Below are 23,230 nucleotides of genomic sequence, written 5' to 3'. Positions count from 1 at the left end.
TGGCTTAATTTTACCTTATTTGCAGACAAAGACTCTTACCTTTACATTGCAGGCCTGTTCCATAAGTCTTCTAGCATTCTCTTCAGCTCTGTATCTCTTGGGCAGCTGTACCCTAAAGAACTTCAAAGCCCCTTCAAAATCAGCTTGTAGAAGATCCTCCTTGGAGGTCTGCAATGAAGAACATTGGAGAACTACTGTAAGCAGAGAAGATTGCCAAAGTGGCTCTGTTATGGCCTACATGAGCCATCTGTTGCATATGTTCAACAACATATAACATTTATGTGTACACAAATCTCTACTCCTTAGGCTGTGGGGGCAGAACCCTGTTCTCTAAAGACAGGGGCACATTCAGACAAAATTACAGGCAGAGCAACCTGAGAGTTTAAAAAGCTGAAATATGTATTCTTCTATACCTAGAAGTTAACCTGTCAGACACTGTCAAGATAAATGTGCAAAGGAAAAACAGTAATATTAAAGTCCTGGTCTTTGCTTCTGAGGTCTCTAGAAGATTTTTAATTCCTTTAATTAAGCACTTTAATTTAGCCTTTTAAATTATGTAGGTTTTTAATGTCATGTTCTGTTCTTATTTTTATTGCGTTAAAGTTTTATTATTTTAAATTGTTATGTGCTGCCTTGAGCAAGTGGTATATGAATGTTAATAATAAAAAATAAATTTGGCAAGAGAAATTGCTGCTGGGACAGAGGGGCTCCTAATTTATTTTCCATGATAAATCATGACTTCTGTCCAAACATTTCTTCTTACATTTGTAAAGCTTAGCTCTGATTACAAAGAAAGGGAACTTTGTACCTGCACAAATCAACAGTAGTGATACTTAAGCAGCCATATTTTAACTCAGAAAGCAGACCTAAAATTTATGGAACACATAAGAAACAAACAAGGCTGCTCCTTGCAATGGAACCAGACAATGCCAAACCACAGTCTGGTGCTAAATGAATGAGGTCTGAGGAGCCTCGGGCTCACATGTTCCCTCCCCTCTTGCAATGTCTACCTTTACTTCCAGGTACTTGATCAACCATAATTTGCCTGGTTCAGGTGATTTTCTGAAAAGTCAGGAAGAAGAGGTAGGAACCACTCAACCTCCTGGGCCTAGGGGAAGAGGAAGCACATGAACTCTTGAGGGCTTTTGAGCGCTTATTCATGTAATGCCAAACTGTGGTTTGACATTATGTCTGATCAATCCCACTGACATGGTGCATATCAGAATCTAGATTTACAGTAACAGCTGATTACTTCGCCAGTTTGTAATTGCATGGTCAAACCTTGAATTTTCTGGGATTTCTTCATGAGTTGCTAATGATAATGTATGTGAACAAGAACCATGGATATAAGAGAGTGAATATGGATTTTTTTCAAGCAGGTGCAGGAAAGGGGAAAGGTGAAGAAAAGGGGAACTAAAATGATAAACATTGCTGTACTTTCCCTATGTGAAAAAGCTAAAGAAGTTGAAGAATTTCAGGTTGTTTTTTTTAAAAGGAGAGTGTATGTACAGTGTGGAACAGGACTTATGTCTACAACATTATGAATAGTTGTTAGACAGAAGATAACACTAGGAACACAGGGTCATCCAATGGACAGTAACTTCAGATAAGAAAATAGATTATATTTCTTCACACAATACAACTCACAGAATTCAACTAGTATAAGGAGGTGTGAAGGGCACTAACTCATGTGGCTTTAAAAAAAAGGCTAATACAAATTAGAAGACAACAGGTTTTTCAACAGCTATTAGCTGTTCAACAGCTACATGGAATCACCATTTCCAGAGGCAGCATAGCTCATATATGCAAATATGAGATGTGGGGAATGAATTGCAGCAGGGAAAAGCAATCCCCCTCATGCCCTGCTTGTGAGCTTCCAAAGGCACTAGGCTGGCCGTGGTTGGAAACAGAATACTGGAACAGACAAACCTCACTCTGACATAATCTGGTTTATTGTCCTTATGAAAATTATTGAGGCTTTTCTTCAGATTTGCAACATTCTTGAAATGCACCAAATATAAAAATACCAACTTCTACATTTAAAATGCCAACAGAGCAGGGAATTTGTTGGGGTGGGGGGATAGTTAGTGAAGTAAACAAGTTCATGACTGGATCCACCCACAGGTGGTGCTATTGGATTTGTTGAATTTCTATCCACACACATTTTTCATGGAGGACTAAGTTGCAGTCAAATGTGCCCCTTTTCAACCAGGTATATATCCATTTGATAACACTTGTAGCTAAACAGATTTGTAGATATTTTCTGGACAAAGTAGGGGAGGTGTGCTTCCATCTATCAACAGCTCATTCTCTATATCAGAACAGCAATCTACCTCTATAAGTGATTGCATGAAATACGGAAACATTGGTACCCATTCTGAGTCTTAGGGATATGATGGATTACAAATCAGACAATGAGAAATGGAACACATTGGAGTTCTAGATGCACATCCTGATAGAAATAGAAAGCTTATGCCTTTTGTTTTGGCCTGACTTTTGTTCAACATACTATCAAAATGATTTGATGTCATTTTGGCAGTCTATTAAGTAAGCTGAAGGCCTAGAATACCTGCAGGGCTAAGAAATATAATTTAGATGCACTAAGAGAGTTTTATGGATACATTTGGTTTATTCAAGCCTGTACTGTTTCCCTGTCACAGAAGAGCTCCATATTTACCACCAAACCAAGGATTACTAGTTAAATATTCATTCAGGTCACAGGAACATTTGTTCTAATAGATAAGAGACCAATTGATTTGCATTATTACTGCTTAGCAACACTGAAGAAACAGTCATTTGTACCTCAGCAGAAAGGCAGGCTATCAACAACTACTTATTGTTTTTAATGACATCAAGACTTATAATATCAAGTTTTTAACATTTGGGATGCATTTGCAATTAATGCTTTTTTCCATCTCTCATGCTTTTGACAACCATACCATTTCAAATAAAATTTCATAAGGCTAAGAAATTCCTTTGGCAATCAGATCCAGCTGTAGCATCTTTGGACAACAGAGGAGAGGCAGTGTCGGACTCAGTAGACAATCTAATCCAGTTCCCCCAGCCCAGTGTCTAGAAGGAAGGCAGCCAGGAATCATTACTTCCTAAATGTGCTGTGTAAAATAGGTAAACCTTCATGCAATCACCACATGCAATGGACCGACGGAGACAGAGTGAGAAGAAGTATGGCAGATTTGCTATGCATCCAATTCTAGAAAACAGGGATCTCACCGCAAGAAGACGAGGTACAAACAGGCGATGCCCCATCCCCAGAAGTTCCAGCACTCGACACGCATACTCATTCACAAGCTTGCTTCTCTCATCATGTATATCCTGGGACTTCCGGATGGGTGGTGTAAGCTTGGGAGCTGGGGTTGGACAAGGCACCCCTTCTTCCATCAGCAAAAAACAGCAAGTATCCAGAGTGAGAAGCGCTGTCCCCTTAAGCCACAATTCTGCACTGTGGTAGCGTAGGAGCCAGCTTTAGGTCTCCTAAACACCAATACATTTACTATCTAGGGACTGTCAGGTATGGTCTCAAAAAACAGAAAACATATTTGCTAAGAAGCACAGAAGAAGCTGGTATTCCAAAACAGACTGCAAACACAAACCAGAGGCATGGATCTAAAAATGCCTGGAAACTGCAAAAATGGCAGAGAATGATGCAGAGAAAAGGCTGTGATGGCCCAGCTTGCCTGTGATTGTACGTAAGAGCAGGCAAGGGCAGCAGTAAGAGCAAGAAGCCCAGGCCAGTTGTAAAGCTGCAAAGAAAAAAAGGGATGAGCTCATTGCAATCCCTGATTCGTGACCAGCATGGCTAGGCTGCTGCTACCGCCTCTCGCTGTGAATCAGTAATGAAGTGGTAGAAGAGGAGGGGGGAAGGGAGAGGCGGAGGTAGGTGAATGAGCATGCAGAGGGTGTCTCAGAGGAGAATGCTGTAATAGGAAGCCAATAGTGAGCTCTTGGACAGATGAACTCCCCCTCTGAATCTACCTTCCATCTACATTAGTCTGACAGCTATCCAAGCCCACAGACACCGTATAGCCTCAATGTCTCTTGCTCAGTGGAAGTCAGACTGACAGCCAACCAAAATACTAGACTCGATTAATACCTGCTTTCAAATCAAGATTCAATCCTGCCGAGGCATGCGGAAGTGGAGGGGGGGGAAGGGAGGGGAGACCAACCAGTCCCACCCAGATTGCTGCATGGATGCAAGACAGATGGAAGAACAGAACAGCTGAGTGCTAATGAATCAGGACAAGCTGAAACAACATAGTCTGCATTTGTACTGTCTGTGCAGCACTAATTACTATTTCCAAGGTGGGAAGCTTCAAAGCTGTTGAATGTGGAAATAGTGACTGAATACATAAAATAAGCATGCTTGGTCAAAGAGGCAATACCAACAGACAGATGTAATGCAGCAAATTGTTGAGGTACTTGAAAAGAAAAGGTACACTGGAGATACATAGAAATCTTACTGCATGTACATTTGCATGTACATGTGTGCCACAATATTACTTTTTTCTGAAATTGCTCAACCTTCAAATTGTGAAAAACTAATTACTCTGAAAAATCATAATATGTGGACCTGAATATCATTAGGTATGCTCAAGATGATTCAGACTCCTTTTAATTTTCTTCACTGTACCTAATCCATTGTCTAAAAACACATTGTATTTTTAGCCATTAGGGATGTGCATCAAACTCAGACAAAGTCTGAAACCTGAGCAGAAGCTGGCTGTTTCGGTCCTGTTCTGTCAAGCCCTGAGGTGAAGTGGGCTTCCCTATGAAGCCAACCAAACCAAATCCACGGCAGAACAAGGCTTTGTTACTGACTCGTGCTTTGGATACAATACATGCAAATTTTATCTCTTCAAATGGCATATTTTGCTTTTCTCTTAAACACTTCAGGGGGAGGGTGGGAGGAAGTGTGATTGAGTGACTGGCAGGTCCACCTTCTAATCATAGGGTACATTTTACCATGGGCTCCAATCACAGTGCTTTGGGGGAGGGCAAGGATGGGACTGTGAGATGGCTATTCTTCTAATGCTACCACACTTCACTATGAAAAGACTTAAACTGGTTTTCAAGCATCGTAACTCCCTAGTTCCTGCACCTATCCTTCTGAAATTTTGCAGGTTTCTTGCCTGGGGACACCTCATTTCATACAAAACGATCAAAAATCCACAGGAGAGAAGGAAGGGGATTGCCACAACAAGCCTCCAAGGGTTGCAGCATCAGATTTGTTGTGGAAGAAATTAAGAAAACCCATGTCCCCCCATAAAAACTTTTCTGCATGGCTACTTGGGAATACAATGGAGGCAACGAAGTAAGCCTTTGCAGTCTTCAGTTCCACATAGTAGGCATGATTATGCACTCTAAGATGCATTCGGTGGGCCTCACGTTAAGTTTTATGCCACTGGCACTCTAGCTGTTGTCCAGCCTGTTACATCACTTGGGGCTCTCCAGAGAACCAGGGAGCAACCTCAGCTCCACATCGTAAGAGAAGGGTACTCAAGAGCAATCATGTCGATGACCCATCGGATGTTGCCATTCCATAATGAGATTGGGTCTCGAAAGGATCATCAGTTCTAGCTACTGAAAAATCCCCCAAAGTGATTCTGAAAGGCATTTTGTCCTCAAAATTTTGAGGACTTCTCTACAGTTGGGCAGCATTCCATGGTCACTGAGCATGCTCAGTCCTTATCAGGCTGCTTTGGAAATTCCCCTCCCCTCCCTAGGATTATATTTCTAAAGATCTTTTGTACTTCTGTTCCCTCAGTTTTGCTGATATCTCTCTCTAATACATGGGTGCTGCCATTTTGGTTGCATAAGTGATGGTACTTGGGGAACTGAATCAGAATTAGAATGCATGAGGAGTATTAAACCCAGCAGATTTAAAAGCAGTGCAGTGGATAAAACCAATTTCAGCTAATGTTTTAAAATGCCGGGGAAATTAAAATGCTATTTGCCTGGCACCAAAAAGATATGAGTTGGTGCCAAGCAAACCTTCATAGGGAGAGCATTCTGCAAGTGAGGCACCACTGCTGAAAAGGCCCCTTTTCTTGTTGCCACCCACCTAACCTCTGGTGGCAGTGAGCCCCGCAGAAGGACCTCTGTCAATTGTCGTAATGCGTGAGTGGGAGCATGTGGGAGGAGATGCGCCTTGCTGTACCTAGGCCCCGTCTGCAGAGGGCTTTAAAAAGGACAGCACCAGTACTTTGAACTGTACCCAGAAATGGACTGGCAGCCACAGAAGCTGTTTCAAAATTGGCAAGAGTATTCCTTAAAGCTGGCCCCAACCAGTAATCTAGCCACTTGTGGAGAATTAAGGTCTCCACAACAGGTACTGCTGTGAATTTCATTCTCACTACAAACATGTTCAACTTTATTTATTGTTGAACTTCTATTCCACCTTACAGTACAGGCCCTCAAATCAAGTTATACTTTAGAAGTGTTTCCCAGGTCCTGTTAACTTCAAACAACCTCTATTCTTTCTAGGCACGGAAAAGTACCTTAAATTAAAAAAACAATATTCCAGTCTCAGGGCAATAGTACCTCTCAGCCTCCCCTTCCAAAGAGTCTGGAAAGTGACTGCTTAAGTTTGAGGGAACTTTTGAACTCTAACAATCCATGCAGATAATACTCCCCATCCCTACCCACACTGCCAGCAACTGACTGTGATAAGTGACCAAAACCACAGAAGAAACTGAGATGTTAGCCAAACTGCAAATGGGGTGGTACAGTTCACTGTCAAAAATGGTTTCTGTAGATTGGTGGTGAGAAGATTCTGTTTATAAGTCACATTTGTGCTTGGACTTCTGAAACAACCTCTTCAAAGTTCATGGTTCTTGGATGAATCACTTATCTTAAAATACAGTGGCAAGAAAAAGTTTGTGAACCCCTTAGGACTGTCACATATTTCCAGCCGAAAATGTTATTAGGGCTTAATCTAACCCCATAATCCTAGATAAAGAACAATAGATAATCTGATTAAACAAATGACACACAAACATGATGCTTTGTCAACATTTATTTATCTGCAACTGATTCAACAATCAATATCCATGTGTGAAGAAGTATGTGAACCTTTAGATACAAGAGCAGCAATGACTTCAAATAAGCATTTCCTGTAACTGTTGGTCAGTCTCTCACATCGGTTTTGGGGAATTCTTGCCCATTCCTCCTTACAGAACTGCTTCACCTCATTGACATTTGAGGGCTTCCTTGCATGGATAGCTTGCTTCAGGTCCTGCCACAACATTTCGATGGAGTTTAGGTCCAGACTTTAACTAGGCCATTCCAAAAAATGGAATTTCTTCTTCCGCAACCATTCTTTTGTAGTTCTACTTGTATGTTTAGAATCATTGCCTTCTTGCATGAGTCACTTTCGGTTCAGCTTCAGCTCATGGACAAATGGCCTGACATTCTTCTCTAGAAACTTATGATACATTGCAGAATTCACAGTAGTGTCAGTGATGGCAAGCCAGCCAGGTCCTGAGGCAGCAGGCTCAAACCATCACATTCCCACCACCATGCCTGATGGTCTGGATGAGGTTCTTCTATTCGAACTCAGTATTTGTTTTTTGCCTGCAGATCCTAGGATGTTATTCTGGGATTCTTTTTGACTTCCTGGATGATGCGCTGGTTTGTTCTTTGAGAAATTTTGGTAGGACGACCGCTCCTGGGTAGAGTGACTGTGGTCTTGAACCTTTTCCATTTGTAGACGATCTGCCTGACAGTGGATTGGTGGAGCCCCAAATCCTTAGAAGTGGTTTTGTAACCCTTTCTAGACAGATGAGCAGCAATAACTGCTTTTCTGAGGTCCTCAGAGATGTATTTTGATTGTGGTATGACATGTTTCCACACAACTGTATGGTAAAGGCCAAACTCACAAAATTTTTGATCCTTTTATAGGGTGAGGCCTCCCAAACACACCCCTGAAGATCTAGCTAAGCCACCGCGGCCCCTTAATTATTTAAAGCACCTGATTCTAATTATTCATTTTAATTGAACCGATGCAACCAGGGGTTCGCTTACTTTTGCACATACCCTGACTCTTAAGTACTCATTGTTTACCTAATTTCTACAACATTGTATTTCAGTAGACACGGAATTGGTTAATATAACCCCCTTGGATATTTATAAAAGTACTGGTTTTGATTCACAAAGGCTATCATGGTAAAACTATGGAATTTCTATAATTATCATTAGGGTTCACAAATTTTTTCTCACCACTGTGCAAAGCTGAATCTCAGGAAACGTTTAGATACGTATAACGTCGTGCAGGGACTACAGTGATCACAAGAGAAAAGGTTGTGGAGCAAAGCTCTTAATTTCTTAAGGGAATTACTCTTTCACACATACACTCTGAAATAGTGTTTGGAAACTGGAGCCAGCTACTTACAATGGTTGATGCTAATTGTGGCACCTTAAAGACTTATTTTGGCACATATGTTAGTGGGCTTGAACCCTCTTCTGAGTGTTATCCTCAGCTGGAAAAGTGATACAAAATATTTTTGTATTCATATTGATATCAATATCAATCTTGATATTAATATATATCTATTTAGCTACAGTCATAGAGTCGGAAGGAATCTCAAAGGTCATCTAGTCCAACTCCCCTGCCAATGCAGGAAATCTGCTGCAACACTATTCCTAATAGGTGACCATCCAGCCTCTGCTTTTGAAACTCTAATGAAGAAGCATTCACCACCTTTTGAGGCAGAAGGGTACAAAGAAAGATATTGGAAACATTGGGGCCATAATCTGCATGAAGTAGATTAAGACTGGATTTATGGTTTGTTTTGTGAACTGCCCACATATTGGCCAGTAGAGAAATGTAATAAATAAAATAATAACATAAAATAAGTCTGACATTTCTATGGAAAGCTCAAACACATTTAAGGTAAGAACAATGGCCATTTGCAGCAGCAGTAATTTGAGATAATATAATTTTTTCTAGCCTTGCAAATGCTAATTTAACACATATAATGGATGAGAAATCCATGGTCCAATTAAGACCTAAATAATACAATCAAATTTTCTGATAAGTTCAAGTTGGCGCCTACCTTTCAAGTCATTTCTTTAAGGTATGGGACTTTCAGCTTAGCAAACAAATGTCTGGGAAACTGAAATGTTCTCTTAGTGATTTCTGAACGTTGCATTTTTTATATCAGAGGTGTGTATGTCTATTTGTTATTGCTTGGGTAATCAGCTGATTAAGAGAGCAATCCCATGGGCTAGATACCCAAATGACAGAGGGCTCTCTGTTCATCCTAAGTCCTGTCAGGTTGTTGCCAGCAGCGCAGGAGGAGCGACAGGAGCTTTTTCTGTCTTGCTGTCTTCCTTTGCACTGCTGGGTGGGGATGGGGGTTCAGAGGCCGTATGGATCCCGTGGTTCTGTGGCCTCTCCCTTCCCCACCCACTGGCCCTTCCCAGCACATCCATTTACTCCTTTCCCAAGGTTGGGACTCCGCAGGAAAGCTCTGCAGCTGCTAGGAAGGGCTTGGGGGGTAGATCTCCTCATCTGAGGTTGCAGCTCTGTCTCCAGCCTCAGAGGAGGAGATCTGCTGTATCCTATGGCCCCTCAGACACTGTCTAGGGGACACAGGATTGGTCTATAAATGAAACTTAATTATTAAAAATATTTTACTAACAATATCATTTAATACAAAAAATACATAAGTCCAAAACTAGGAAAGTATTGATACCACCAAATAACTGTACTTTCTCAATTCAATATTCGTGGTTTCCCCCCCAATCAAACTTGTATTATATTCAATGATTTAAAAAACCTGCCAATTTCAGACCAGAGTTAAGGCTATCTTAAGGTGACTCAAGCTCTACAAAGCTGAGGCTGATGGCTTAACAGATGTGCCCCGTGATCAGTGATGATGTTGTGCAATGTCGCAAATTGTGTTTGCTTTTAATTTACCTCCTTTGAGTTGATCCATGCCAGTTTGTTGCTTACATCAGTAACTGGCAGATGAGTTATACAGTGAGAAGGAGCCCTCTTCTAGCAGTAAGGCTAGATGCTTCATAAGGCAATACAGGACCAGGACAACATGGGGCATTTTGCTGTCCAAGGAAAAGTGTGGGTGCATGGGAGGTAAGTTGTAAGCAAGCACAATTGTTTCTCTCTAGTGTATGGTATACTGTTCCTGTACATTGAGGCTCTATTGCTTATTGCCATAAGTATTAAAGGTACTCTGCCCTGCTGGTTCAGAGCAAAGATACATCTAGCACAGCATCTCAACAGTCACAAGCCAATTGCTTCCAAGAAGCGTACCCCCTGCCCCAAAACATCAGTGGGTTCCTTCTCAAAGTGACTTCATCATGGTACATGTCACCCTGCTTAGATTTCAGTCTCTTTCACTCCCCTCCCCTTCAAGAAGGCACTGGCATGAGTGAATGCTGCAAGCAGGACAGACGTTGATACATTTATTCCAAACACACTCTCCACACGCACGCACGCACGCATACACACCTGCTTAATTCAAAATGGTACTGTATTCCCAACAGTGGCAAGCTAGATTCAACTGCTTCCATCCCCATAATGTTGATGATAGCCTTGTTGATCATTACACTCACCCAGAAAAAAAAATGCCTGCATAGTGCTTATTCTCAACAATGGCCAGCCAATGCCAATGACCAGGCACAGAAAAAGATACCTCACTTTAGTCTCCAGTTGCCACTGTTCTTTCCCCCTCCTCAATACAGATGGCACTGCTTGCCTTCCAGCAGACCAGTAGTTGCTTTAAAGGAGTGATGGTGCCAGTGGCGCCTCATCACTTACAGCTAGGCCAGCAGAGGTACAGCATCAAGAAGTATGTGCCATATGGCTTCTTTTGCTAATAGGCTGGCTTGGGGCAGTGGGTGTTTAACCTATTAATCTGGGCAAACATTTTAAATGAGGCAGAGCCTCGAAATGAATTAATGGGCAATTTCTCTTGCAGGGGAAAGGCCACACTGCTACAGCTTCTCATAATCTGAATCCCTGATTTTGCCCCCCCACCAGACTTTCTGGGGTCTCATGGGAGATGAGACATTCTACATTCAAAATCCTTGCGATAATACACCCCATTTGCCTCCAAGACATATTCATATTAAGAAATACTTTAACAAATAAAGGAATGGTTCACCACATTTATGTTTTCCCATAATTGTTCTAAAAGAACTAGCTTCTGATTCAAGTACGTATGCTTGATTTCTCTCATACAGTTCATTCATCAATGAGATTTGCAACAGCCGCTCAGCTGAGATGAACAAGAAACACCTCTGGGCCACTAGACAGGAAAGCTTTTGTAAAGTAGAAGACAGCAGGCAATTTTTACTGTCTTCTTTCCAGCTACCAATGAGCTACACTTGATGAACACAAATATACGTGGGCAGCCAGGCCAGTAAAGTTTGTGAGAGAAGGTATGTTTTGTGGACTTAGTTACTAGACTGTGTGTGGTTGTAACAACAACTGGAAAAATTCTGAAATAGCTTACCTTTAGAAGGGCCAGTGCTACATTAAATATTACATTCAGACCCTAAAAAAGAAAGAAATGGTATCAGACCTACTTATAAAGTATTTATTTAAATAACCACTACTACTGGTACCACCACAAATAATTAAGAATTCCCCCTGTGCCAGGGCCTAATTTACACAAACAGCAGATGAAGTGGAAAAACTGTTCCTTCATTTCACCACTTCAGATCGCAGATTGGGGGGGGGGGGGGTGTCTCTTGGTTGAATGCTTCCCTATGTAAAAAAAAAAAAATCTCCATGGATATAAAATTAACATATTATGAAAAGAGTGCTTCTTCCTGACATCTAGTTTTCTATGTCCATAGTGGGTTGTTTTTTTTATATGGAGAAGAATTCAACTGTACGATCCCCACCTGCATTCCAAAGAGGCATAGTTATCACTATATCTGTTGTCTGTATCAATTAGGCCTACTGTACCATTTGGCACTCTGTCAGTCTGGATGTAGCAACTATATATTAAGGCAAGTTCTTTAATATTTAAAAAGGTACAAACATAAACACCATTAAAATCAAATGTTAGCTCTCTCATATAAACTGAAATTAGTAGCAGTTCAGAGTTAAAGCGTTAAGTTTACAAGGAAAAATATTTATGGTTTAGACATACTCCTAAAAAGCAACAAGATGAGAGAGCAAAACAGAGTTCACCCTGCTAGTGAACACTGTTTTCTTTTAAAGGCTGCTTCACATACTAGCAAAGTAATTATACCCACCCGAAAAGCTCCTTCTCCTGCAGCTGCCAGCCACTTTTGGCTCCCCTGTCACCCTTTGTGATTGTGTCTCCATTGTCAGATATACATATGGGTTACAGAGCAGTGATAGGGATGGGTAAAGATATGCAAATTCCAAGCCAGAGCAGTATGGTGGATTGATAAAGATACATAAATTTCAAGGCAGAGAAAGGAGTGAGAGGGATGGGTAAAGATATGCAAATTTCAAGGTAAAGATACGTAATAAATAAAGACCTTATTTTCCCAGGCATTTTAGTCTTTTAGTTCTGTTGTTTTTAATCTGTTATTGTATTTTAAATCTCTGCACTGCTGCTAGGTTTTATTTTGGATTTACCTTTACACTGTAGTTTTAAACTTCTAAATTTTCTATTGTATTTTATGCTGTATTTTGTGGTTTTATTCATTTTGAACCATCCAGAGAGCTCCGGTTATTGGGCGGTATAGAAATGTAATAAATAAATAAATAAATAAATTTCAAGGCAGACAGGAGAGGTGGATTGGTAAATATATGCAAATTTCACAGCAGAGAAGTGGGATCAATAAAAATGTACAAATTTTGTGGGAGAACAGTAAAGCGGAGGGGAAAACTACACAAATGTCATAGCTGTGGATTTTTGGATGTGCACACTAGTGCAAGGCTGAAAAAAAATGAAGAAAAGGTTGCAAATGTGTTCAGGACACTTTCTGATGTTCATTCTCTTTGACTTTTAGAAGCATGGGGCAGACGGCACTGACAAGGGATGAGAGAACATGGTGACAGCACTACTGAGATCACAAGGAGCAGCAGGGTTTTTTTGCTGCTCTTGCCAGGCATCTCTCTAGCTGTTCCCAACAACCCACAATGAAGTCACCGTGCCAGGTTTGGATGTCACAACAAGCCACCCGGAAAACAAACCACCCTGAACAATCCAACAGCAAGCCATGGGTTCTCAGGGTGGGCTGTTTTCCACAATGAAAAGAACAGTCCGGATTCAGACATCATGACAAGCTATCCTGAAACAACCCATGGTGACAACCCACCCAAGCTTATTGCGTCATGCGAACCAGGTCAGTGACTGCATTCAGTCCTAGCCACAGACTGGCTCAATTAAATATGATAAAGGTGTACTAATTTAAATAAGCACATCAGTAGATTGGATTGTTGCCAAAAGAATAGTCTTTAATCATTACACTGTAAGCAAATAGCATTTCATCCACTAGAGGTCAGAATTGTAACAGTAATTAAACAAAATACCAGACCCAATAGACAATAGCAACCACTTCAACACATTATAAAAATAATGTGTAAACAGGTCTTAAACATAAGATGAGGCTCAATTCATCTTTCATCTTCATCTGAGGCGCAATTCAGACGGAACACCAAACCATAGTTTGGTGACCAGTGGTGTCCCTGTGAGCTCACACACTCCTTCCTCTTCCCATGTGCAGGAACCTTCCTGGTTTTCATTCATCATACTTTACTATGACATCCAAATTGGCAAAACAGTTAGAGCTAACCTCAAGCAGTATCTTAGCAAACTTGTCATATGCCCCCATTCTTTCCACACTAGAGAAAAGGCGTTGTCTGTTTTATTTATTAAAAAAAATACAGGCAGTTTATATGACGTTTTAATGCGCATAAAAACAACCATTACAATGTAAAAACCATTAAAACCATCCCTTGTTGCCCACACTGTGAGGAGAGGTGAACTGATGAACAGGGGAGATCCCTTATTTATTTGAACATGGGGTCCCTTGGGTCATTCATTCATGTTTCCTTGTGAGAGCTTCAGGGTGATGTATCACCTGACTAGGATCCCCAAAATCTTTATTTAGTGTAGGGATGTACAGATTCTGTAAAATCCGTTCCATCTGTGTTTCATGGATTGCCAGGTGCCTTTTGTTCCGTCATCCACCCATCGATGGAAATGGATTTTTGTTTCTGAATTTGAGCAAATGCACATTTGCGAAAATTCACACATGCAGTAATGCATAAATTCCCCCCAAATGTGCATTTTCATGCTTTAGCCTATTGGGGGAAACATACATTTTTGGCCGGGGTTTTTATTTTTGTGTATTTTCCTACGACAACATATGTGCAAAATTCAGGAAAGTTAGAAAACCGGTCCGCAAGTCTGGAAAAGCTGGTCTGCTGCGGAACCTGTGGGTTGGATTCATGAAATCTGAACTCATTTGGTTCCGTTGCGGACTTCTCTGACATTCCTAATTTAGTGTTTTCTAGTTTAGTTTAAATATATGGGGAATTATTAGAAATCCCTGGAGACTTCTGCCTGGCAGACCGCCAGTCCCTGCAGGACCAGGCCCCCAGGTACCGAGCCAGCTGTGCTGCTCCACCTGCCCTCCCTGGAGGGGCTACATAAGTTGGCTGGCTGAGGTGGCCTGGGAGAGCCAGGGCCTGCAGGAGAGGCCACCACCACCACCGGGGAAGAGGCGGGCCTGCTGCTGCTGCTGCTGCTGCTGCTGCTGCTGCTGCTGCCGCCGCCGCCGCCGCCGCCGCCGCCGCCGCCGCCGCCGCCGCCGCCGCCGCCACCACCACCACCACCACCACCACCACCAGGCCTTCCCTGGAGACTTCTGCCTGGCAGACCGCCAGTCCCTGCAGGACCAGGCCCCCAGGTACCGAGCCAGCTGTGCTGCTCCACCTGCCCTCCCTGGAGGGGCTACATAAGTTGGCTGGCTGAGGTGGCCTGGGAGAGCCAGGGCCTGCAGGAGAGGCCATCACCATCACCGGGGAAGAGGTACGCCTGCTGCTGCTGGGCCTGCGGCGGCGGCGGCGGCTGCTGCTGCTGCCACCACCACCACCACCACCACCATCTAGCCTTCCCTGTGGACTCTGGCCTGGCATTATTTTTAAGGGGATTTTTAATTGTGTGTGTGTGTGTGTGTATGTGTGTGTGTATGTGTGTGTGTTTTTCCTGGGGGATTTTGTTGTGGTTTTAGGGGTGGGTAGCCTGCCTGATAGGTGGGAGCGAGGGGGCATGTGTCCACCTGATGGAGGCAGTGGGGGGAGTGGTGGGGGCCAGAACATACCGAGGCTGGGCAGCAGACGCTGGCGGAGCGCTAGGGGCAGGCCATGCCAGGTAAGGGGAACAAGGGAGAGATGTGTAGTAGCTGTCCCCTGCTCCGGGCCTGTCCAGAGCCAAAGGATGGCTGGGGGAGGCGTGACCCCATCTTCTGGCCTTCGTTTGCTGCTCTGCAATGCCAGGTCTGTTACCCAGAAAACCTCCCTCATCCATGACATGATCCTGGATGAGGGTGCAGACCTGGCATGTATTACGGAGACCTGGCTGGCCAAGGCTGCTGCTCCAACCCTTGCAGCCATGTGTCCAGCTGGATTTTCGTATGCACAGCAGCCGAGGGCTGGGGATCGGGGAGGGGGAGTGGCTGTTATCTACCAAGAGTCCTTGGTCTTCACCAGACCCCCTCTCTGGGAGACCAAGGTTGCTGAGTGCATGTACTGGAGGTTGGGCCGGAAGGGCAGTCTGGGGATTCTGCTCGTGTACCGTCCACCCCGCTGCACGACTGACTCCCTGGCCGAGGTGCTTGAGGTGGTCTCTGATGTCCGTGTACAGTCCCCTAACTTACTGTTGTTGGGGGACTTCAACGTACATTCGGAGGCCATCCTCACAGGAGCACCTCGGGACTTCATGGAGACCATGGCCTCCTGGGAGCTGCACCATATTCTAACTGCGCCCACCCATGTAGCCGGTCATGCACTAGACCTTGTGTTTGTTTCTGGAGAAGTGGGGAGTGATCTGGAAGTCGGGGGTATATCCACCACCCCCTTGTCATGGTCAGATCACTATCTGGTGACATTGGACTTCTCGGTTCCACAACCCCTCCGCAGGGGTGGAGGACCCATTAAAATGGTCCGCCCCAGGCGTCTTATGGATCCGAATGGATTCCTGAACACGCTTGGGGATTCTCTGGGGCATGCCAACGGCCACTCGGTCGAGACCCTGGTGGGTGGCTGGAACACCGCAATCACTGGGGCATCAGATCAGGTGGCTCCGAAACGCCCTCTCCCCCTGAACAGGGCTCGGACTGCACCATGGTTCAATCGGCGGTTACGAGCTCTGAAACAGGAGGTGAGACGGCTAGAGCGCCGGTGGCGGAAGTCTCGCTCCAAAGACGATCAGACACGGGCTAGAGCTGTATCTTCAGCCTATCACGTGGTGGTGAAGGCAGCAAAAAAGGAATATTATGCTGCCTCCATCGCATCTGCAGAGTGCTGTCCCAGGAGGCTGTTCCAAGTGGTCCAGAGCCTGGTCGGTCCTGTGGCTCCGGAAACAATGGAGCATTCTAAGGCCTCCTGTGAGGCCTTGGCAAGGCACTTTGCAGATAAAATTGATCAGATTAGGTGTGTTACTCTGCACGCTGTGGATACAGTTAGTGAGCAAGAGGCAGCCTGTGGCAAACTGGTTTTGTGGGATCGGTTCCAGCTTCTTCCTCCTGATGAAGTGGACAAGGTGCTTTCATCGGTACGGCTGACCACCTGCTTACTTGATCCTTGCCCATCTTGGCTCATTATGAGCTGCAGAGAGAGACTGGGTGAGGGGATCAAGGCGGTGGTGAACGCCTCCCTTGAGGAGGGAGTGATGCCATCAGCCCTCAAGGAGGCAGTGATAAGACCGCTCTTAAAGAAGCCCTCCTTGGATCCTCAAGTTTTGAACAACTTTCGCCCAGTCTCAAATCTGCCATTTTTGGGCAAGGTGATTGAGCGGGTGGTGGCGGTGCAGTTGAAGGCACACTTGGAAGAAACTGATTATCTAGACCCATTTCAGTCGGGCTTCAGGCCTGGGCATGGGACAGAAACGGCCTTGGTCGCCTTGGTAGATGATATGAGGAGGGCTCTGGATAGGGGTGAATGCTCCTTCCTTGTTCTCCTCAACCTCTCAGCGGCTTTCAATACCGTTGACCATGGTATCCTCCTGGACCGCCTGGAGGGGTTGGGCATTGGAGACACTGTATTGCGGTGGTTCCGGTCCTTCCTCTCCGGCAGGTACCAGAGGGTAGCACTAGGAGAGGAGGTTTCGGACCCGTGGCCACTTACTTGTGGGGTGCCACAGGGTTCCATCCTCTCCCTGATGCTATTTAACATCTATGTGAAGCCGCTGGGGGCTATCATCAGGAGGTTTGGGGTGCAGTGTCATCAATATGAGGATGACATGCAGCTCTACCTCTCATTCAAATCTTCACCAAGGTTGGCCGTAGAATCCCTGTCCAAATGTCTGGAGACGGTGAGTGGCTGGATGGGGAGGAATAGGCTGAAGCTGAACCCTGACAAGACCGAGGTACTTTTGGTGGGAGACAAGAGGAGGCTGGGGGATGTTGACCTGGTGTTGAATGGGGTACGGCTACCCTTGAAAGACCAGGTCCGCAGCCTGGGGGTCATTTTGGACTCCCAGCTGTCCATGGAGGCTCAGGTATCAGCTGTGAGCCGGACAGCGCTGTATCAACTCCATCTGATACGGCGGTTGCGCTTCTTCCTTCCCGACCATCTGCTCCCATCGGTAGTACATGCCCTGGTCTCCTCTCGTTTAGACTACTGTAATGCGCTCTACGTGGGGTTACCCTTGAAGACGGTTCGGAAACTGCAGCTGGTACAGAACGTGGCAGCTCGCCTGATTAAAGGCAGCCGCCGGCGAGATCACATCACTCCAGTGCTGAAGGAGTTGCACTGGTTACCAGTTGTTTTCCAGGCCAAATTCAAGGTGTTGGTTTTGACCTTTAAAACCCTATATGGTTCCGGCCCAGCCTATCTTAAGGAGCGCCTCCAGCAGCACCAGATAGGCCGCTTAACAAGATCAGCCTCGGATGGCCTTCTGTCTGTCCCATCAGCCAGGACAGCTAGACTGGTGGGGACGAGGGAGAGGGCCTTTTCTGTGGTGGCCCCCACTCTGTGGAACTTCCTCCCTAGGGAACTCCGTCATGCCCCCTCTTTAATGAGCTTCCGTCGTGCATTAAAAACGTTGTTGTTCAGGCAGGCATTTGGGGTGGGCTAGGGTATTCTAGAAAATGTTTTTATTGTAGAATTTTATTGTTTTAAACTGTTTTTATTGTATGTTGTACATCGCCCAGAGTGGCTGGGTGACCAGCCAGATGGGCAATTAATAAACTTAATAATAATAATAATAATAATAATAATAATAATAATGTAAATGAGAGGAAAGAAAGGCACAGAGGTCCCTTCCTGTCTGACCCTGCAGTTCTCGGAGAAAGAGATGTGGCAGAAGCCTGCCGTCCAAGCAGCTTGAGCGCCCACAACTCTTGATGATTTCGAAAATAGCAATTTTTCAATTAAAATCTGAAATGAGAAAGAAATCAGGTATGTGAGTACTACTGCTACATGTTGCAAGGAGAAAATGGGAAATTGAGAAAAACCAAGTATAACAATTTGCATATTGCTATATAAGAATTCTTACATCCTTTTAAATCGTTTTGAATTTACCCTTCCAGATATAGAATTAACGCAGGTTGACAGTCTCAAAATCCTTTACACCAGGGGCAGGCGCCCTTTTCAGTCTCAAAGGCTGCATGTGGTGATGGGTTGGGGCCTGCATGTCAGTGGTGGGTGTGGCTGAAGGTAGCAGTCGGTGGGTCCTCGGTTGGCATCCCCTTCATTCCCCCCCCCCCCGCCACTCTTGACACACACCCCTAACTCCCCACTCCACACACTCCTACCCCCATCCCAGAGTCTGGGTATGGGGAATTTTAAACCTCCCTTTCCTGTGCACTAAGATCACTTTCTGCCTCCCCACACAGCACCAGCCAGCTGGGCAGTGGGAGAGGTGCACAGTTTCAGTGGGGAGGACGGCAGGCAGGGATGACTCTCCCTGCATACCAGCCTACCTATTAAAATCGTGCTCTTGCCAGCCCGCCAATAGTTGTCTGGCAGAGGCACAATTATGCTGGAGAGGATGGCATATGGGCCAATGTTGTTCAATGTTTGTTCAATGTTTGTTCAATGTTGCCATATCCCATAGTTTAAATGCTGACCCAACCATTAGGCACTGAGTGTCAGGAGCGCCCTTGCTGCCTTCTGAAATCCTCAAGTAGCCAGAATCAACACGCAGACGATAGGGCTCTTTTCCAAGGCTTTATTTCCATTCAACCTAATGACACTTACAGATGCTAATTGCCTGAGCCTAATGAGGGAAACTTAACAGAGCTGCCTACCAGGGGTTTCTAGCCTTAGTGAATCAATTGGTCTCCGTTTGGAGGGAAAAGGTGGGAAGCCTCTGAAGTTAAGGGCTAGGAGGCGAAATTCCACCCCTTTCCCGTGGGGCATCGGGGCGCAGCTGTTGACGTCGCGCCAAGCAGGCTGAGTGCCTCCTCTTGGCGCCCTCCATCTCCCGCTTGTCCCTGTGCCAGTGCCTAGCGTCCCAAAGCTCCAGTTGTCCTTTCCCCTGCCTTCCAGGGTCGCTACCACTCTTAGGAATGTGAGCAGGGAGGGGCTCTCCCTCTGGCGGCGCCTCTGAACAGCGCGCGGGTTCCTCTCCCACGGTTTCTATCTCTTCCTCAGAATCAGAGCTGCTTTGGGGCTATATGGGCTCCGATCCAACCCTGACATCGAGGTGGCCATCTCAGGTAACTGATTGTGGGTGTCATTAAGAGAGAGCAAATTGTTATTTAATTCACTGCCAGGGAGGGGGAGAGGCACTTGTGGGAATTTTCTTCTTTACATGCCAAAACAACTTATCAACCTCAGGTGCTGTGCACTTTGACTTGGGAAGGGAGATGCCATTTGCTGCTCTGCCTCAGGTAGCAAAATGTCTTGGCCCCGCCCTGCCAATTTCTGCTTTTCAGTATCTGATTTGTTTTCCAAAATTTTGTGTGAACAATTCTAGCTGCCACAATCATGTAAAAAAGCAGTCACTCTTTATCCTTAAGGTTTGTTAACAATCCAACAAAACCACCTTGGGATCAAGAGATAATTGCTCCTGTGTTTACTGCAGCTGGAATTTGTTTCTAGAATCTGTTGGCTTGTTTACACTGCCATAAGCAGTGATCAGTGTCTCCTCTGTATTACATTTCCATTACATTACCTTGAAATTTTTACTGGATTTATATACCGCTGTGCCACTGGTTATCTATTAATTAATTACCTTATGGGTGTTTTGAGACAAAGTAGTTCCACCACAATATGGTGGTCATAGGTTGTGGTCATAGGTTGCTGCTACCACATGATAATGGAAGGGGATAACAGAAGATCTCAGGCCTACCCTAGCAACCACCTGTACTACATCAAGGAAGTACCACTGCCCATTTTGTGTGTATGAAATGTCATTCTCTGCATCCAAATAGTTATACTAAATAACTGCCAGCTGAGGAAACAAGCATCAAATCTCACCAAGAAGAGAAGTAGAGTAATTCAGAATTCATCTGTCCTTTGGACATAACCAAGTTGGTACAAATACCAGAAAAAACAGCCAGTGCACCTGACTTGTAAAGGTTCTCAACTGTTTCCAGTTTTGCTGCTGCTATATCTAATTTCTTCCAGTCACTCAGGAGCATTTCAGGGTTCCAGCCACCCATGCCTTCCTCCAGGATACTATAAACTGTTAGAGGCTCAAGCAGACCAATTCATCCCCCTTCCCCATTTTTCTTTTCCAGCTCAAAATGCTGTGGCTCCTAGAGGCCACTAAGTATGCTCCATCCTTGTTGTGTTGTCCCCCTCCCCTGCTTTAAACAAGTGTTTTTGTACTTATGTATATTTTGGGGTTCACTCAAGCATGCTGATACCTCCTCTCTTGTTCCTCAGTGGCTCCATTTTGGCTCCAGTACTGCTGGCACTCACCACCCAAATTAGACAGAACAACTGGGATCTGTACCAAAATGTTGTCGCATGGGGTGCACCGGTTCAGGGTGTCAGGAGCACCCTAGTGGCCTCTTTCAGTACACTCCAATAGCCAACTCAAGACACAGACGAAAGGATTCTTTTTAAGGCTTTAATCTTTTTACAACTTAATGACTCTTTCAGATGCTATCACCAGCAACTAAGCAATGAACAGCGGAGTAGCCTATGCTCCGGGTAGGCAGTTGGTTCCCGTTTGAAGGAGAATCACTTGCAGACCCTGAACTTATGGGCTAGGGAGAGATCCTCCCTCTTTCCCTTGGGTCCCTGGACGCGGCCATTGCTTGCGCGCCAAACGGGCACTACGCCTCCTTTCCGCGCCCTCCATCGCTCGTCGCTCTCTGCGTCTGCGTCGAGCGTCTAACAAGCCCCCCTCCCGCACTCTCTCACTGCCTGGGTCACTATCTATCTCAAGAATGCTGGCAGGAGGAATCTCTGCCAGCTGCTGTGCCTGTGAGGGATGAGCTGGCTCCTCTCCCACGGATTGCTGATCCTCCTAAGAATCAGAGCTGCTCTGGGGTTCTATCGGCTCAGTTTCCACCCTGACATAGGGCTCCAACCAGCCAGATATACCTTTTCCCTGGATACTGCATTCCATTCCATGTTCCCTGTTTTCTGTCCCCCACCCACAATAGAACCTCATCATTCTATGCTCACCGAGCATGCTCAGTCTCAATTTGAACATTTCAGGCTCTTTCCAGCTTGGAATTCCCCCCAAGGACCTGGCACTGATTTGGAGGCAAAAGGGTTGGCACTTGGAGAATGAGTTCTGCATAGGAGCTCCTGGCTAGAGTTTATGCTCAAGAGGAGGGGTGTTTTCAGATGATCCTAGCAGCCAGTTCAGCACATATACTCTGGAAATGTGTAGTCATTGGTCCTGTACTCTGTCATTGTTGAGAAATCTGGCATTATATTTTTGAACTACTTCTTTAGTTTTCATGCTAAGAATGCCATTTAACACTCATTTTAAGGCATAAAGATGGGAGATCTGGTCCTTTGGGCAGAATTACACGCTTGTCTTGTGTCTCAGAAACTCATCTTCCCCAGCCACAAGGTGTGTGTGTACTGGGGAGAAGAGTGGTTATGTCATACAGGACATTCAGCTTCTTTTTTTCCTGTAAATAATTGTTCTTCCTAAAACCCCTTAGAACTAAGCAAAAAGCCAGAGAATAAAAATCACTGGTCTTTTTCTTTTTGGTGACCTCATCTACAAGTTCCAACAAAACCTTGTTACCATGTTATATCAAGGGCAAAGCCAAGTCTGGAAGATGATTAGTCTCTCCCCTTGATGTCCTAGCAATTTGACCCTACTTGCAGCCAAGAGGAGGTGCTATCCAAAATGTAAGAACTGCCTCCTCCTAGCACTTGGGAGAATTGTAATTCTGTATTTAAATTAATCTTAAATCTTTCATAAACAAGAGGCAGAGATGGGATGACAAGATGGTAACCAACCTTACTTTAGTTACAAAGGTAACTGCTTTGAGAAAGTATTTGCCATGTGCATTTTCACAATTGCTCAAAAGGATGATGGACACTTCAAACAAACACTGGCCAATTTCAAGACATATATATATGCGCCAGGTCCCAAAGTTGTCAAACCTCACATCAAGAAAAAGAACCTAGGATGGGGATATACAGATGAACATCTGCACATAGGGACATGATTCTCATGGGCCCTCATTGAATTCTATGGAACAAAGAAGAGAATCTGTAATCTTGGACACAGACAGTAGCAAAACCTGGCCTTCACCAAAGACAGTAGGTTCACCTGAAGCAGATGGTATATTTCAACAATGCCACTTCCTCCCTACCACCCCGACTGACTAGTCTGGCCTGCCACCTGTCTGTCGAGTAAGTATGGAACCACTTCAAGAACAATACTGTTTTCAATTTTGTCAGGTACCAGTTTAGCTCTCTAATACGGCCTTCTTGCAAGAGCTCTCAGCTCATTCTTCTTTCTTTTCAAGTAACTAGCAATGCTAAATTATTAAAAGTTCCCTTATTTTCCATATATTTTGCATGTCACATATTTTCCCTATAAAGTAATGAAGATGGGAAAATATCTGACAATTTCTTTGAATATAACAAATAACAAAGAGGAAGCCTAAA

The 23,230-nt window shown here is 44.6% G+C and overlaps 1 protein-coding gene across 5 annotated transcripts in view; it reads right to left on the bottom strand.

Moving 5' to 3' along the window:
• RABGAP1L (RAB GTPase activating protein 1 like) overlaps nt 1-23,230 on the bottom strand; it is a 280,035-nt gene that overhangs the window by 70,346 nt on the left and 186,459 nt on the right. For all 5 annotated transcript variants that reach the window (XM_084851202.1, XM_084851207.1, XM_084851206.1 and 2 more), the window contains 2 exons: nt 11,496-11,537; nt 40-168 (listed from right to left, as the gene is read on the bottom strand). In XM_084851202.1, the coding sequence (XP_084707328.1) occupies nt 40-168; nt 11,496-11,537 (171 nt within the window). The remainder of the gene's footprint in view (nt 1-39; nt 169-11,495; nt 11,538-23,230) is intronic.

The sequence above is a fragment of the Heloderma suspectum genome, chromosome 4 (assembly GCF_057233095.1).
Source record: "Heloderma suspectum isolate Gila_16-S chromosome 4, 16-S_ref, whole genome shotgun sequence".
Classification (NCBI taxonomy): Eukaryota; Metazoa; Chordata; class Lepidosauria; order Squamata; family Helodermatidae; genus Heloderma; species Heloderma suspectum.
This window is presented reverse-complemented; position numbering and strand designations above follow the sequence as displayed.